The sequence below is a fragment of the Echiichthys vipera genome (genome assembly GCF_963691815.1).
Source record: "Echiichthys vipera genome assembly, chromosome: 9".
NCBI classification, from domain to species: Eukaryota; Metazoa; Chordata; class Actinopteri; order Perciformes; family Trachinidae; genus Echiichthys; species Echiichthys vipera.
Window position 1 is genome coordinate 13,587,839 of NC_139834.1, and position 16,817 is coordinate 13,604,655.

The window sequence follows — 16,817 nt, forward strand, 5'->3', positions numbered from 1 at the left end:
ATAAAACCAAACTTTATTTATAAAGCTACTACCAATAAAGCAAAACTATGTTACAAAGTGCTATACATACAAAAAAGAAAATCTGTACATGAAATCACATATCAACTTTTCAACTAACCATCTCAACAAAACATAAAGTGTAAGTCTAGTAAAAATTCAACCTGCAAGTTGCCTTTTTAAGGTGTTATTGGTAGAGACTGGTGTTTTTGATCATAACTTTAGAATTTAAAGGAAACAGAGATGCATGATCAGATGTTCATGTTTATGCAACTTCTTGAAAAATAAATAAATAAAGAGAAAGCCTGACATCGGATCAGCTTTGTTTCAGTCATCACACACATTTTGATGCTATATTGAATTCCATATATGATATTCCTACTTTTAGCTCTGACCTTTGGAATATAAATGTAGCTCAGCAGGCAAACAAGACTCATATAGGTTATTTTACTACCTTACTTCTGAAAGATTTGGCCTATGGGCTCAGATAAATTCTACTCATGTCAGATACTTCCTGTAGTGCATTTGTAACATATGTAACAACTTCAGAATTTTTCCTGATTCTCCAAAGTTTGCCAATCTCACACAATCATTTGAGTGATGACTTGTCTTTATTATAAAGGATAAATTAGGCTTTAATTATTTCTTCCAATCATCTTTGTTTGATCTGACTTTGCAGTGCTGGGAATATGGAATCTCTCTCTGCCGGGAACTGGCTTTCCAGTACGAGACGTTATATGATTATCAGAGCCTCAGCTGGATACGGGTAAGTAAAGTTTAATGTGCTTCCTGTTATTGACAAACAATCATCTTCTGTGATGCTGGAAGAAGATTTCCAGCCTCCTTTTTTTATTGTCATCCTCTTAGACGGTGTCAACTGCATATGGTGTCAAACCCAATGTCCTAATTATCTGTGCACTCCCACACTCGTCGGGAAATGCAGAGGATTCAGTAATGTGTATGATTAATTATTCATGTTTTTTATCCTGTGTCAGAAAATGGAGGCAGCGTATTATGACAACATCATTGAGCAGCAGAGGATTGAGCCAGAGTTCTTCAGAATGGGCTTCTATGGCAGGAAGTTTCCTTTCTTTCTCAGGGTAAGACTTTTAAAATCTAGTCTCATCTTTGTCTGTCCTCCTGACACAGTTATGACTCTGCTGACGCAGACAGCTACACTGCTCCTTCATGCTTCAGCAGCAGACAAAGTCAGCTACAGTAGCTTGTTTTTGAGAGAAAGCCGGGATGGGAAGTTGATGTTGAGAATTACAAAATGGTTTGATGGTTGTTCCTTTACCAGCCATCTCAGCTATTGATATAATAGCTCTCATCATAGTATAACAGAACTTATCTGTAAAATTTCACCACTGAAATTCATCAGCCTCCAAGTAAATATTTACTTAATAACCTTGTTGGTGCATCATCGTAAAAAAGCACCCTACACTGTTTAAATATATTATACATTTAGTGGTTTATTTGACCAATGACAATTTTGTGTGCAGAAAAACAGTAAGCCTAAATGTCAAATTGTGCGTTGATTGGGCCTCATATATTTAATTAGCAGATATAATCTATATTTTTACAATGACATAATGTTTCATATGACAATGTGAAAGGAGTCCCTGGTAGAGATGAACCTACAGGGAATTATCAGCTGAATCTGCAGCTTAACTCGACTTTACAGAGTTTCAGCTCATTTTATCATTGTCCGTCTGCAACTTTAATGTTATTGTTCACCGGTATTGCTCTCATAGCGTCATCTGTAGCTGCAGCAAGCAGCTGTTTCAGCCAAAAAAATCTCTAAAAGCCCACAGCACACTATCTGCTGGGCACCATACACTGACAGATATGGTTACTGTTTAGCTGGTGAACATAATGGAGCATTTAACAGCTAAGAGACAGATATCTCCCTCAGGAGTTGGTAGAGACAAAACAGAGATTAAAAGAGAGTACATATTGGACTTACATTTGCCAAGTGACCAGAGACGCAGCTCCAAATAAATGATAATATTGCTCCGTAACTGCTGGATGACTAAATAAGCAACCATTTGCTAACCATTTCACTATATCAACTTAAAAAATGATGATGCGTCAACATTGTGTTCCCAAACTGTTTCTGCCGCCCCCATGTGGTCACAAAATCAATTAGTCCAAGTTGAAGTCAGCAGAAGATGAGTTATATTATTCATCAGGACTGCATTGAAAATCCAACCACAACAGCCTCAATATGTAATGAAACAATTTAAGTAGTTCAATACTAACAAATAGCTAGTCCTACAGTACTAGTACTAAAACAACATTAATAAAAGAAGTCCAGAGCACTCATGCGCAGCAGTTTCTCATCAACATGTCACTGTCAGTGTTGAATAAATCAAGCTGTTGCTTGTCTTCCCTTTTCTGCAGAACAAGGAGTTTGTCTGTCGTGGTTATGACTATGAACGGCTTGAGGACTTCCAGCAAAGGATGCTGGGGGAATTTCCACAAGCCATAGCCATGCAGCATCCCAACCTACCTGACGACACCATCCTGCAGAGTGACGCTCAGTGTATCCTAAAACTAAGTTGCTGTTTGTTGGACCTAGTATATTGAATGCCTAATGATATAAAAGGAATTAGTAAATATTGGTATTTTTGAGTGATAAATTACTTGTATTGTTGACAGTTCATTTTATTTAAATTGATTCATTCAGCATCATAGCTTACACTATCTCTTACTTCTGTCAGATGTTATGACAGATCAAAGAGGAACACTGTATGCAATGTCAGAGTCAGGCAGTGAGAGAAAACTCTCTCTGTAAGCATTTCCTTTGAATATCCCTACTGCTTTTCCTCCTCTGTGAATATGCATGTCTGTCTTTCTGTCTGTCACTTCCTTGACACTTGGCTTCTAGACTTGCAGATCTATGCGGTGACTCCAGTGTCAGACATCTCTGATGTGCCTCAGCTGGAGCGTGTGCCCGAGAGGATCAAAAGCTTTTACCGCATAAACAACGTCAGCCGCTTCCACTATGACAGGCCTTTCCACAAGGGGCCCAAGGACCGCGAGAATGAGTTCAGGGTACGCGGAGCCAGCAGTGCCACTCTCACTCCATTTCTGCCTCACAGTTTAATGTTATTCACAGAAATACTGAATTCAGATGAAACGCTTAATAACATGAAATGAATCACACTCAGATTTGCAGTTAGATTTCTTTATACTGATGTAAGTCAAGTAAAATTTATTTACATTGCCAAATATCACAAATCACAGGTTCGCCCCAAGGATTTTACAATCTGTACAGGATACGACACCTTTTGTCCTTAGACCCTTGAATCTCAAACCAAACAGGAAAAGTGTGCACAGAATACACCAACATAGAAAAGTTACAGTTCCAATGGCAATACTATAGATAGATAGTAAACATATATGAAGAATATGGATCCTGGAGGATGTCAAGGAAGTTCCAGGTGTAACCAAACAGATAGGCACACGATCTGCTCTCTGCGGTTGAAACCTGGATAGGGGATGCACTACACAAAGCTCATCACTCACTCAATCACATCATTCACACAGAAAGAAAGTTAAGAAAGACAAAAAAGGGAGAGAGAGACAAGGAAAACATGCACACCAGGGAGATAGAAAGAGAGAGTGAGACAGGAGGAGCGGCTGAATTTCCTGAAGGACATGGATCCAGATCTAAAACATCTGGAATGAAGATGTGTGTCTCCCCACAGCCAGAGGGGAGACACACTCTACAATAAAGCACTGTTGTATATATCAGCCTAGTTATTTATTACAAACAGTCAGTTCTCCACTTGACCTCCAAGCATAACCTCTCTTCTCTGTTCTGCATGTTTTAACAGAGTCTGTGGATTGAGAGAACGACCCTGATCCTCTCCCGTCCTCTTCCTGGGATCTCCCGCTGGGCAGAGGTGGAAAGGAGAGAAGTGGTGAGGAGCTAAAACATTCACTCTCTGTCATCCCATACTGCACATACTGCCTCCTGAAGGAAGCTAAAACTGTTTTATCCAGCTATTTTACAACATATGTGAAGGAATAAGCACCAACTTCCTCCCCCTATCATCATGTGTATATTTATTTCCAGATGGAGGTGAGTCCTCTGGAGAATGCCATTTACGTGGTGGAGAATAAAACCCAGGAGCTGCGGACTCTGATCAGCCAGTACCAACACAGACAGCATCATGGCAACATCAACCCGCTCAGCATGTGCCTAAACGGGGTCATAGATGCTGCTGTGAACGGAGGCATCGCCAGATATCAGGAGGTAGGGAAGAAAATGCTTGGATTTATCGAATTTGAGTCATGAGTTGAATCGATGTTGTGAGAGATCCTCATCTTTGACTTCTCTTCTACAACAGGCCTTCTTTGATAAGGACTACATGAGCAGTCACCCAGAAGACACAGAGAGGATCACACATCTGAAGGATCTGATGCAGGAACAGGTCAGACTCAGCTTTGAGTTTACATGTGTTACTTACATGACAGCGTTGCAAACATCCTCTTCAGTGCTTTTAATCATATGATTTCCTGTGAACAGGTGCACATTCTCGGAGTGGGGCTGGCTGTTCACGAGAAGCTGGTGCATCCAGAGATGCGTCCCCTGCACAAAAAGCTGGTAGACCAGTTCCACATGATGAGGACAGGTTTACATCATGTGAGTAGTCTCGCATGTGGCTCAGTTTGTCATGGTTCTGTTTGAGCCGTGTTCATTTTTATTCTTGTTGACAAACACGCACATTATATGATTCTGTTTCCATGCATCCCTGTGTAAGAAAGTTTTCTGACTGTGGCTGTGTGTTTTAATGCGTGTCTGAGCGGTGTAAATATTCAGAGCAGTATATGGTTGGGTCCCAGCAGGGTGTGCCCGGCGTGGATCGATTTGGCCCTGCCGGCTGCCAAGGGGTCAACTCTCCCAGAGGCATCCTCTCCTCCCACAGCCACATGAGCCCGGAGAGTGTGCGTCTCATACACAGACACAGGTCAGTAACACACACACACACACACACACACACACACACACACACACACACACACACACACACACACACACACACACACACACACACACACACACCTGAACTACATCTCTAATCTCAACCCAAAATTGTATTTTTAAACAATGCTGAGTATTAAAAGTAAGTATTTAAGTTCCAGCGATCCATGTTCTAAACTGATAGTCCTGTACTAGGTCACCTGGAGTCAAAGTCTATCCCAGCATGCATTGGTTGCGAGATGTCGCCACTCTATCACAGCACTAGCACATATAAATTAAAATATCCTGCAAAACTACCAAATGTAATATGGCAAGTTTCAATAGAAATGACATGTCTATAGAGACTGCCAGCATGTTTATACATGTTAAACTTCATGATTTTTAGTCATCTGAATTATTGTTTGACAAGATGGTCACAGGCCAACTTGATCACATTAAAACTACTTGGATTACAATACAAACAAGCAATAAAAATTCTAGATAAAAACCCAAAACCCCTCCGTCATCTTTTAAGATGGGAAGACTTCAAAAATATTTTAATATGTGCTTAGTTTTTAAGGTCAGTCACAATCTAGCTCCACCACCACTTGCTGCTTACATCAATAGAAGAACAGGTACTGATCGTAACACAAGGGGATCGTCTAGGGGGGATTGTGTTATTCCGTTGCGAAAAAGCACTTTTAGTCAGTCAGTCTGGTCCTTCAAAGGTGCAAGAGAATGGAATTAAATCCCACAATATATCAGGGAACTAAACGCATACAAATATTTTACTAAGCAGTTAAGACAATGGATGATCAAATTATATGTCGTCACTAAAATCATTTGTTGTGGTCTAATGGCTAGCAGGCTCAACATGCTATGTATTTCTTTTATTTCTTTTTTCACTAGTGCTTTGTATATTGTGCTCTTTTATTTTACCTCACTACCTGTCCTGTTTGTTCTGTGATGTGCTGTGGAGTTCTGTCCTGCTTATTTCTATGTTCTTTATCTCGTTAGGTGTATTTTAGATAGCCTTTTTTTAACTTCGATGGTGGGGGACCACAAATGATTGATGGTTGGCTAGCATGTTGTGTGGTACCTGCTAGCTGCCAATGTATGGGTGAATGACAGGCTACATTTTAAAGCACTTTGGATAAAAGTCCATTTAACAACACAGGATTGATAAAAACAAATGTTTGAAAACTTCTACATGACATTCATGAACACATAGAGATAAATGGTTTACAGTCTGAAACATTGTCTGTCCTTTAGCCCTCTGAACCTTCAGGGTTCGATCCGTCACTCGTCCTCCTCTCTGTCCTCGCACACATCGAGTGAGGCAGGAAACCTCGTCATAATGACTGACGGCTTGATGGGGGAGCACCCTGAGGAGGCATTACACATGCAGGTAAGGCTTGAAATTAACACAAATGGCATGAATGTAGTGGAAAAAATTGTGAATTTGTGTTGCAAATTATAAAGCTTAACTCACATCAAAAACGGGTAATTTCAGGAAGTAAAACATTGTATAACGTATGATTTCTTATCTGACTATCAATTTTGATACTGAAACTATAACTGCATTTTAAATGTTGCTATCTCAATATGTAAAAAACTTTAACTATTAGTTTCTCAAGTGCTAGATAAACTATAAAAGGCAGACACGCCAAATACAGAAAAGACGTTTTCTATTATATCAGATTTTTGTTATATTTAGAATATATTTTGTTTTACAGCCGAGCCCCTCCTCCTCCAGCCTGAGCTCCATCCGCTCCAACTCTTCCCAGATTATTAACTCAGCTCCCTCGAGTGCAAGAGGTAAGTAAGAAGAGATGGAAACAGAGACTGAACTGCCCCAAAAAGTTTATATCAGTGCATATTATATATCTTATGTAGTTTTATTAATCACATATCCTAGGGAATTAGAAAATATAAATCCTTAATTATATATAGAAACTAGAAAGACAAAAAATATCTGCAATTGTAGAATGACAGACATCTCTGTTTCATATATGAGATTGCTGCCAGTAGAAATAATTCATTTCTATGTCTTTTCTCTGTCCAGGCTCTCCATCTTTGCCTGATAAGGCCAAACACAACCGGGAGGTGATGATACTGTTGCCGTCTCATCGTGAGAGGGTCAACAACTCCATGTACTACAGCCTGGCAGAGAATGGACAGGTGGGACAGATCTTTTGGGTTAAATGTCCTTCTAAGATGTTGAAATGGGTTTTTAGCTCACCATTCAAACATTTGTAAGGATGTACTCTGTTGCTTTTCACAGAATAACCACATGCAGCGTGCCTTACTTCAGCAAGTTAGCCCCTGTAAGCCGTGTGCTGATCCTCACATGAATCTTCCAGAGAAAGGTAACGTAACACAAATTGGTCGAAATGAACAGCATCAGGTGTATGACAGTGTGTGTGTGTGTTGACATGTTCATGCATTCTCCCTCCAGTCTTTCCCAACGCTCCCAGCAGCTGGAGTCTGGATGGAGAGAACAGGGAACAGGTGTCCTACATGCCAGTTTCTACTGGAGGGGTCATCATGCCCCCTGTCCCACCCAGGTCCTTCCCGCCAGGTACCTTCTCCTTTTACTTCACTGTTATTTAAGGCCTTTTATGTAAGACCTTTTAAGAAATGTATGAATTAATTATCTCCTCATATGTCTTCACTTTGCAGGACACTTCCTGATGCACTGTGATGCGTTTCACCACCAGAACAACGACCCTCCCCCTGCCCTGCCTGTCCGTTCACTTCGAAAGGTACAGCCATCAGAGAAATGTTTGTGTAGCAATAAAATCTCAGACGCAATTTTTAGTCCTCATCCTCTTTCTCCTTGTTCCTCTTTATTTCAATATACATGAATACCTAATGCCATGCTGCAATTATAATCTTGGCTTTGAAAAACACATTTTAAATTTTCAAAATGGCATTTTCAGTCTTTTGTCATGGTAACACTGCCTTCGTAGAAGCTCCTATTCCCCAAGTTGTTAACTCCCACAATGTCTTCACTTAGCCTACAGTCAGTGTGTTAAATATACCCATAGCAACGCCTGTTGATTGAGTGCAGACACAATATTTGTTTCACTCCAGTTGTCAAGTTATAATTACGAAACCCATTTTCAAGTACCTCAGTGTCTGAACTACAATGACAGAATGATGAAGTGGTTGTTGACATTTTATCTTCTTTCATTTATAACTTGTAATTCCAAAATTTCTGACAGCATATGAAGGCAGCATGAGTGGTGTTGAAATTCAGGTTGTTGTCGTGACAACACTGGACACTGTCCTTCACTGTAAGTTAAGAGAAATACATCCATGACACCCACTGTCTCTCTGACTCTTTCTCTCGCCAGTCTCCTCTCCACCCAATACCTGGCTCCCCCACCAGTCCGCAGTCAGCTTTGGGGGGCAGTAACTCCACTCTGTCAGGCAGCGCCAGCAGTGGTGTTTCCTCTCTGAGTGAGAGTAACTTTGGAGGCCAGTATCCGGACCCCGGCCCCATCAGGAGTGATGCCTTGGAGCCTCTTCCCAGTCACCTGTGGTCCCCCCCTGACGAATACATGGCCGCTCCCTACCTGCACATCCACTACGGTGGACCGGAGATCGACTCTGTGGACCCGGTCCGCCCCTTCCACTACCGCAGTCCCGTCTCACACCCGCACAACCACCCGCATCCTCACACTCATGCTCACCCTGGACTGGACAGCCACTCCCACGGGCCGCCGCCTCACCACCACGCTCCCACTCACGGCCCCCACCTCATCCCTTACCGCAGGCCTCAGGCCCCAGCCGTGCCGCCTAAACCTTACCTGAGAGAGGGCTGCATCCCAGAGGAAGACCTGCAGCCTCAGCCCATCCCGCTGCCCCGCAGGATCTTCCACTCCCCTCACGGCCACCGGGAGGACCAGGGGAAACACCCCTGGGAGCAGTGCATCAGCGAGGAGCACGAGGAGACCCAGTGATGAGGAAGCTCCAGCTATAGTTCAGTCAGAGATTTCTTCTCTTGTCCTCTTACCTTCATTTGCACTGAGTTAAAGAAGCAGCAACAGCAAGAGTGTGTGTGAAGTGCTGGAGTGTGTTCAGTTAACCCTTCTCGCTCTGTGACTTAATCTCAGTGCACATGTAGGAAAGAAAAGAGGGAGTGAAACTGGATGAATCTACAGTACGAGGCACAAGTGCCGTCACTGCTCCGTGTGGCCTCTTAGATATTTAAAAGAAATGTATCTGTTGAACAATAATACAGATCAACTTTGTTCAGAAATTGATATTAATTGTACACAATGGTACAACTCGTGTGTTAGCATGTTTTTTCATTTGAGAATAATATGACAACAGTTTTGTGAAATATGACAACTGTGATCATCATGATCCCAGGTGCAGTATAGGCGCTGAACTCCCTTAATTTAGCTTTTCATGGCATTTTCACAACACGAGGCAACGACCGGTTAGATTATTATTCACAGTGAAGTTACTTCTCTGCTTTAAATGCTTCATATATATAAATTCTTATTTTGATAAATAAATACATTATACAAAATACATTATAGTGTTTTCAAAGGCTTATGTCCATTATGTTTTTCAAAACACTGTTAAGTGCTCCTTAATAGTGAATCATATCAAATGGCGCACTCCGAAAGGTGCCGCTGTCAGGCAGTCATGAAGTGCAGGTCTCTAAGGTTGGACTTGCAGCTTTTCCCTTGGACATGAAGGGACATGAACTTCAGTCAGTGACGATTTCTTGTCCATAACACTGCATATGGAAACCTCCGTGAATGTATTCAGATAAGATGTTCTATTTGTATTGCACAGGCTGCAGTGCTGGTTTTTATTTTAGTGCTTTAAGTTCAGTCTATGTTGAAGAAGTCTCTATTTGTCTCTTTTGTGTGACAAAGATATCTCGAGAGGAATGAGAGGGGAGGACAGTGACAGACAGGTTGCCGCACCTTGTCGTGTTTCATGTTCACGGTGAATGAAGATGGGAGGGAACGAGAAAGTCTCCACACCTCAACCACCTGCTGGATTCTGAAAACTAACACCATTCTCTCTCTCTCTTTCTCCCTCCATCTTTTTCCTTTCTCTGTATGGTTGTCAGACCATGTTAAGCAGTGAGGGCTGAACCTGGACAGCAGCAGTGGCATTGCGTTGTGTCTGATGATACAGTCTAGACCCCCACCCACTGAGTGGTCAGTTGAGGAGCCCACTCAGACAGCGTTGGAATCGCCTACCTGCCTTAAGTGCACTCAAATGCAGTTTGACCTCTCACCCGGACTGTGAGAAGCTACTTTAATGACAGCCGTTCTCCTTTTCATTCTCTTCACTATACGCTCCCTGAAGGACAAAAAAAAAAAAAGATATCTACCTAGTGATGTTTTGTATGGTTTCGTCCCGCTTTGGTTTCAGGTTGTGGTTTGGTTTGTAGCGCTAATATTTCCTATTCTGCCTGCTGCTGTTTCTCAATCACTTTCTGTTGTGTGAAAACTAATGACGTGTTTCAGGAGAACGCTGACTGAGAGAGAGGTTTACTTTTTTCTGGAGCAAAACAATAGCGCTGTTGTGGGTTGGAAGGATATAGCTAATATTTTAACAATTACTGGTTTTCCTGGTTGTTTTGTTTTTTTTGCAGGTGGATGCTTTGTGTTACTGTACATCAAGTTGTCAGCGGACTAGACAACATCTATTTTTGTATGTGAGATCATCAGTTGTGTGAACATATTTCAGAAACCGCACCGAGACAGAAGGCCCAGGTTCTGCATCAGCTGCTGTACTTTGTATGGAGATGAACCTGAGGTTAGATATTTGTATGTGAGTATCTCTTGTGAGCCTGATGGCACTGAGGATAACTGGTGACTGAAGTGATACTCAAAATATAGGTACAATAGAATTTTTAAATGTAAATTCTGTTATTGTACATACAGCTGTATTGTGAAATATTTTTGAGAATTATTGCAGACGCCCCAAAAAAGGTTTATCGTTGTTTTGTGTATATACATGTACTCCAGAGATCAGTGTAATTGATAAATATCTATAATCAGTGTTTGAAAAAGGACAACTCCATTAGACTGTGGCCGTCTCCACCGTTCTTGACTTTCAGTCTTCTCATATAAATACTTTATACACTTTTCAATGTGCTTTCCTGTACATATGGTGTTAGCATGATCAAACAGTGTTTGGTTGTAAAAGTGGTTTTCCTACTCCCATAACTGCTGTGGTATGGAATTCATTAATGATGCCAAACATTAAAGACAATCTTTTATCAGCTCTAACTCTTCCTCTTTACTTTTGCTGTGCTGTGATTGGTGGAGCAGTATGTCACGTGGACAGTAGAGGGCGCTGTTTGCCATGAAAATACCTAAAGCAGACAAAGTGGTGAGAATGCAGGCTGTATGTGTTTGTGCTTCAGTGTTGGAAGAAGTATTGAGATCTTTCATAGCCGATATAATGAAAACAATGAATCAGATGAAAATGTGAAAGGGGACCCCTGTATCGGCTCATTGTTTGAGCAGCCTGGCCCACAACTTCACTGTTTTGGTTCACTTTCACCAGCAAAAAAAGCTCTAAAAACTCACTGTACGCGACCTACTCAGCACCAAGACGACACAGTTAGTGACTAACTAGTGAACATAGTGGAACATTTAGCAGCTAGAGAACCAGATATTAATCTCAGGAGATGGTAGAGACCAAAAACAATTGAAAGAAGAAGAATAATGGGGTTGGCGACGTGACACTGCAATTTTACTGTCACACAAGATAAAAATGATTGTAATTAGGGTTGGCATGATTTTAAATGCAGTAAATGATTAAACCTTTCTTTGTTTTACAAGGACCTATTGACATGAAAACTGCTTTGTCATTAGATTTCTTACATTTTTGAGCTAAGTCTCAAAATTGTCCTATGGTGTGACTGTCTCAAGCATGGTTCAATTATTACATATAATTATTATAAATTACAACTTTTATATAATAAATATAAAAGCATAAAAATGTTGCTAAATACCTCAGGCATAAGTGTCTACTTTAGTGAATGGCTATACTTTATTTCTTCCATATATTTTTGCATAGGAACTTGATACATGTTTCCACAGAAAATCTGGTGTGACACCATATCTTGAATTTAATCGGGCGATTCCACAGCCAACTTTATTTAGTTGAAGGACCCCTTTAAAGGTCATGTTACAGAAGACCCCTGTGAAGCCCTTGATGTGCACATGATGTCTCTGTCTCAGAACTGTTCAAATATTTAGTTTTTTTCGTGGCACCATAAGTGTTAGGTTTTTTAGTCCTTTGGTGTGACAGCCCTAAATTATATTTTTTAATTTAAAACTGTATGTTAAAATATATAATTATGGCAAAATTAGCAAATGTTTCTAGGTATAGCATGGTCATGACAGTGACACAAAAGGCTGAAACCTCCTTTGGTGTGAGGTTTCAAAGATGTCACACAGGCCAAGATCTCTTAAAGAAGCATTTTAAATCATTAAACATCTTTTGTTGAACTCTTTTTTATTTGACCATATTCAGTGTTTTTAAATATAACTATTAGGTTATTTCAGATATTTTCAGCTGTTTTTGTAGAAATTTGTACTGTTATAGTGTTAAGTGTTGTGAAAATAAGTATTAATGTGGTACTTGTTTTTTTTGACAGAAAGAATTGAGGGAGAGAGATATGAGTGGGAATGAGAGGACACGGAAGTATAGAGAGAACATTTTTAGCAAAAACATGACTACAGATAATGAAATGTTTGTTAATGCAAAGTATTATTATTCATGATGTAACATTTAAGCAGCAATAACTGTGCTTAGTAAGTAATACTTATACTGATACTTTTTAAGCCATTATAAGGTACAGTATGCAGTATAAAATAGAAAAGCTTTTAGTTTTGACTTAAAGCAATTCTTACGTTTCTTGCATGTCTCAGTTAGATCAATGGACATAGAAAAATGAATGCACAGCGGACCTATAAATGGCGCCCATTGAGTCCTATGGAAAGCTGCTCGGTGGCGCAGTCTCCCTTAAAGCCACCGCCATTTTTGGTTCTCGTGAATGCTGGAGGACTTACCGGACGGTGAAATCTTTGGGAGCTAGGCTAACAGAACACATTGCTAGATAAACGGGAGTGGGAGTCCCGTGTCTCTAGCGGAGACTACACCGGCTATGGTATGAAATAAAGTTTGGGAAAAAACGAAAACAAAAAAAACACCGGCTCGAGTGCAGGCAGCCAGCATTTATGATCTATGTTTGTATGACTGTAAAACACCGACCCTCACGGCCCGAATCCTCCCGCTGCTCCAGATTAGCATCTAGTGTATGTGCCATCGATCGCAGATGTGCAGATACTGCAAGACATTGTGCATGTGCAGCTATTTAATTAGCATAGTACAGCTTACGTTAACACGGTGTGTTCCTAAACCATCTGTTGGTACAGTTGATCGAAGAGCAAACCATCTTGTCACTGATGGAAACACCACCACACGGATGACCGCAGTCCAGGTCATGAGGACGGAGTTAGCATGCTAATGATGCTAATCCTGACAACTAGCCTCTGGGGCGAAGTGTCAGCCAGAGGCTAACTGTCACTCAAGAGGCCGCTCCCCTAATTATACATAAACTTTAACCTCCTATAAAATAAAAAACTAGCCTGTTACAAAAATATTCACCCTCCTAAGTGTTGTCATGGAGTTACGACCTAAACATACAGATTATAATGTTTTTTTTAAAACAAGTCCCAAGTAGGTTTATTATGCTGTGAAAACGGCCTGTTTAACATAGGGGTCAATAAAAAACTGCTCTATTGTGCAAACTACTCCTACTGGACACTCGGAGAACTGCAGTTTTTGGCACTTCCGTATTGGATCAACCTGACTGGTAGCCAGTGTTAGGGATGGATTTTAGAATTGGTGTAATGTGTTCCTATTTCCATGTTTTTGTCAGGACCCTGGCAGCAGCGTTCTGAATGGAGTAATATTTCCCTCTGAAATGTAGTAGAGTTTAAGGTAGTTGCATTTCACCACTGGTGTGTCTGAATTGTGTGTGTGTGCATGTGACGAGGTAGCCGAAGGAGAGCGTTCAGGGGAGAAGGTGTGTGTGTGTGTGTGTGTGTGTGTGTGTGTGTGTGCGCGCGTGTGTGTGTGTCTGGTGTGTGTGTGTGTGTGTGTGTGTGTGTGTGTGTGTGTGTGTGTGTGTGTGTGTGTGTGCGTGCGTGTGTGTGTATTTATGTGTGTAAGGTAACAGCCTGTCACACAAGCCCTGGGTCGGGTCCACCACAGAAGAAAAAGGAAGAAAAAAAGTTGGCATGACAGCTAAGGTCCCTGCTCTCACCAGCTCAAGCTTCAAACTGTCACAAACGTTTCACTACTCTGATATTCAAATCTTTTATCTGTGATATATGTTAATGCAGCTGGAGTTGAAGTGAAGTTTTATTCGTTTTACAGAAAGAAAAAAATAATGTGGTCTATGTTAAAAATAAATGTAGGATTGTATTAGCAAATGCAGTATTTCAGTCAATTTACACTGTTACAGCAGTGACTAGTGATGTGTGGCCCACAGGTGGCACAAGAGGCCCATTAAGAATTCCTGTAGGATAGTAAAAAATAATCCAAATCATCATCAACATACGATTATAATATTAACAGGAATGATGATGATATTTTAGCTAATTTGGTAGCATTAATATAGTAAACCTAATCTTATAATAAAGGTGTCATAAAATGATAGAAAGATAGATGGATAGATGGATAGATAGATTGATAGATAGGTTCCCCAGTGTCATATTTTAGCCTTGCTGCATGTTGGACTTGACGCTGAAAGCCACTTGAAGTTGTAAGCGTAGGCTGTGTGTCTGTTTGCAAATTAAATGTCTGAAATGTCTTTGCGATGAGGATTGTGCACTCTCCGTGTCTCGCATATCCATGATGCACTCACAGAAAAAAAAATAGGAGAAGAGTTAGGATGAAAGGATCCTATCCGGCTCTCCAGAGGATGATGATGCTGTGGTGCATGCTGATGATGCAGATACTGAATTTCTTTTTTTTTTTCAAAGCGTCACTAGTGGCTCCTCTCATTTTTCCATCTCTCATTTTGTGCCACTTTTATTTCTTCATTGCAAACTCCTCTGTCTCAATGTCTCGCTGTATTTGATCTTAGGGGACTTACAGTGCGTGAACTCAGTAGAATAATGCGCTTTTCTCTCCACACTGGATCTGTTTTGTTTGTGCACACTCACATGCATGTCGGTGAAATGCTTGGCAAGCATGGCAGAGCTCTCCCCTCTTCTGGGGTTTTATTGTCTCATTCTGCTGTTATTGTTTGGGGCACAAGAGCACAATGATGTGAAACGCATCTCTTATACATTTTGGCAACGGGAATGACAAGCTGCCATTCAGCCTTCTGTTTGGAAGAAAACAAAAATAACCTGGATCTGTCATCACATCTCTTTGTGTGCACTGTTTCCTTCTGAATGTGTGCTGCTACATTAGCTTGACACAGATTTGGTTCAAGTGCTGGGTCTACTGTTTGAATGCCTGTGAAGCAAATTAACAGACCGAAGGTGCCGTGTTGTAAAAAGTGATATTTCAATGTGTTTTTATTTAATAATTTTAAAAGCAGGTCATATACTATATAATATAATATTCATATTGAGGAACTGTGCCTTTTGAAAAAAACTAGGAGACATAAGCATCAGGAAAAAAAAGACTTTTAATAAATGAAACAATACTAATAAATAAAGATTAAACAAGTTGCACATTCAAAATAAAATCCAACAAAACGAACATAACACTGAACAGTAAAGTACAGTACCATAGCACAGATTAAAAATAAAAAAAAATCCCACCCAACCCAGACATTTACAAATTTTCTTAAAAACTTCAAGAGGAAAACATAGACATTGTATAAAAGCATCATACAGTAGAGCATTTGTATAATTTACAAATGTTTTGAAGGATAAATACTTATGGCTGATCTCTAACTCGAGACACACATGTGAAAACTTGAATTTAAACATGTATTTCTCAGGTGAGGTTCCAGCCCTTTTTTTAGTGATCAATAACAGTGATGAGGTGACAATGAAAGCAGTCCATCAATTCATGGGAAACTCACAAATTATCTATAACCGTAAATAACTTTAAATAGCTTTATCCACATCTCCATTGGTCTCTTCTCTGTTGGTGCGTCGTGGAATAAAAGTCAAGAGCATCTCTGCCAGCGGATATGGCTACATCAGGCGTTTTGCGGAAGAACACTGCAGCTGTCCTTCATCTGACTCTCCAGACACAGAGCTCAGAGGCTGCGTCAGTAAGGAGCAAACTTCTGTCTCTCTGGCTTTTTGATGCAGTTGGCTGAGGAGATTTTGGCCGTGTAGGCGGCCAGAGTGGTGTGGGAGGGTGCAGCGGTGACGGCCACGGTGGGGCCGGGGCTGGACAGAGTCAGAAAGGGGACAGACTTCATCCCCAGCAGGCCAGAGAGGGGCATGGCACCGTATGGAGTGCCCAGCATATGAGCTGGGGTCAGGGTGCCCATGGTGCCCATGGTGGCCAGGGTGGGTGCAGGGGAGGCAGCTGGGGAGCCTGGCTGAGTGAAGGCCATGTTGAGGTCGACCGGAGCTGCCATGGTGGCTGCCTGGGCTGTGGATTTGGCTGTCTCTAAACTATAAGGGCAAAGATAGGACAAGGGAGGAGACATGGAGAAAAGAGAAGAGAGAATGAAGATTTGAGGATTATACGGTTGCTGCAACACTGGCTGAAGGGTCTGGACTTTTTTTAATTTAAAGGAGAACTCCTCACTGCATAGTGAAAAAAGCTGTATAAAATCTTTTGAGGCTCCAGAGGGAGCTGCATGGAATCTAGA

General features: G+C 41.0%; 2 protein-coding genes across 4 annotated transcripts in view; one reads left to right on the top strand and one right to left on the bottom strand.

The window, feature by feature from the left end:
- Positions 1–8,937, top strand: part of dock3 (dedicator of cytokinesis 3) — a gene marked incomplete at both ends in the record, with an annotated part of 48,551 nt that extends 39,614 nt beyond the window's left edge. The window contains 16 exons of one of the 3 annotated variants that reach the window (XM_083920122.1): positions 677–763; positions 993–1,097; positions 2,401–2,542; positions 2,888–3,054; positions 3,840–3,926; positions 4,082–4,261; positions 4,356–4,439; positions 4,535–4,651; positions 4,834–4,976; positions 6,242–6,377; positions 6,706–6,787; positions 7,035–7,150; positions 7,254–7,338; positions 7,428–7,550; positions 7,652–7,734; positions 8,329–8,937. In XM_083920122.1, the coding sequence (XP_083776248.1) occupies positions 677–763; positions 993–1,097; positions 2,401–2,542; positions 2,888–3,054; positions 3,840–3,926; positions 4,082–4,261; positions 4,356–4,439; positions 4,535–4,651; positions 4,834–4,976; positions 6,242–6,377; positions 6,706–6,787; positions 7,035–7,150; positions 7,254–7,338; positions 7,428–7,550; positions 7,652–7,734; positions 8,329–8,937 (2,346 nt within the window). The remainder of the gene's footprint in view (positions 1–676; positions 764–992; positions 1,098–2,400; positions 2,543–2,887; positions 3,055–3,839; positions 3,927–4,081; positions 4,262–4,355; positions 4,440–4,534; positions 4,652–4,833; positions 4,977–6,241; positions 6,378–6,705; positions 6,788–7,034; positions 7,151–7,253; positions 7,339–7,427; positions 7,551–7,651; positions 7,735–8,328) is intronic. The other 2 variants (XM_083920123.1, XM_083920124.1) reach the window with 2 other exon arrangements.
- Positions 8,938–15,827: 6,890 nt separating this feature from the next.
- The window catches only part of pcbp4 (poly(rC) binding protein 4), a 35,084-nt gene continuing 34,094 nt past the window's right edge, over positions 15,828–16,817 (bottom strand). The window contains exon 14 of the mRNA XM_083920652.1: positions 15,828–16,617. Coding sequence (XP_083776778.1) covers positions 16,263–16,617 — 355 coding nt within the window. The 3' untranslated portion in view covers positions 15,828–16,262. The remainder of the gene's footprint in view (positions 16,618–16,817) is intronic.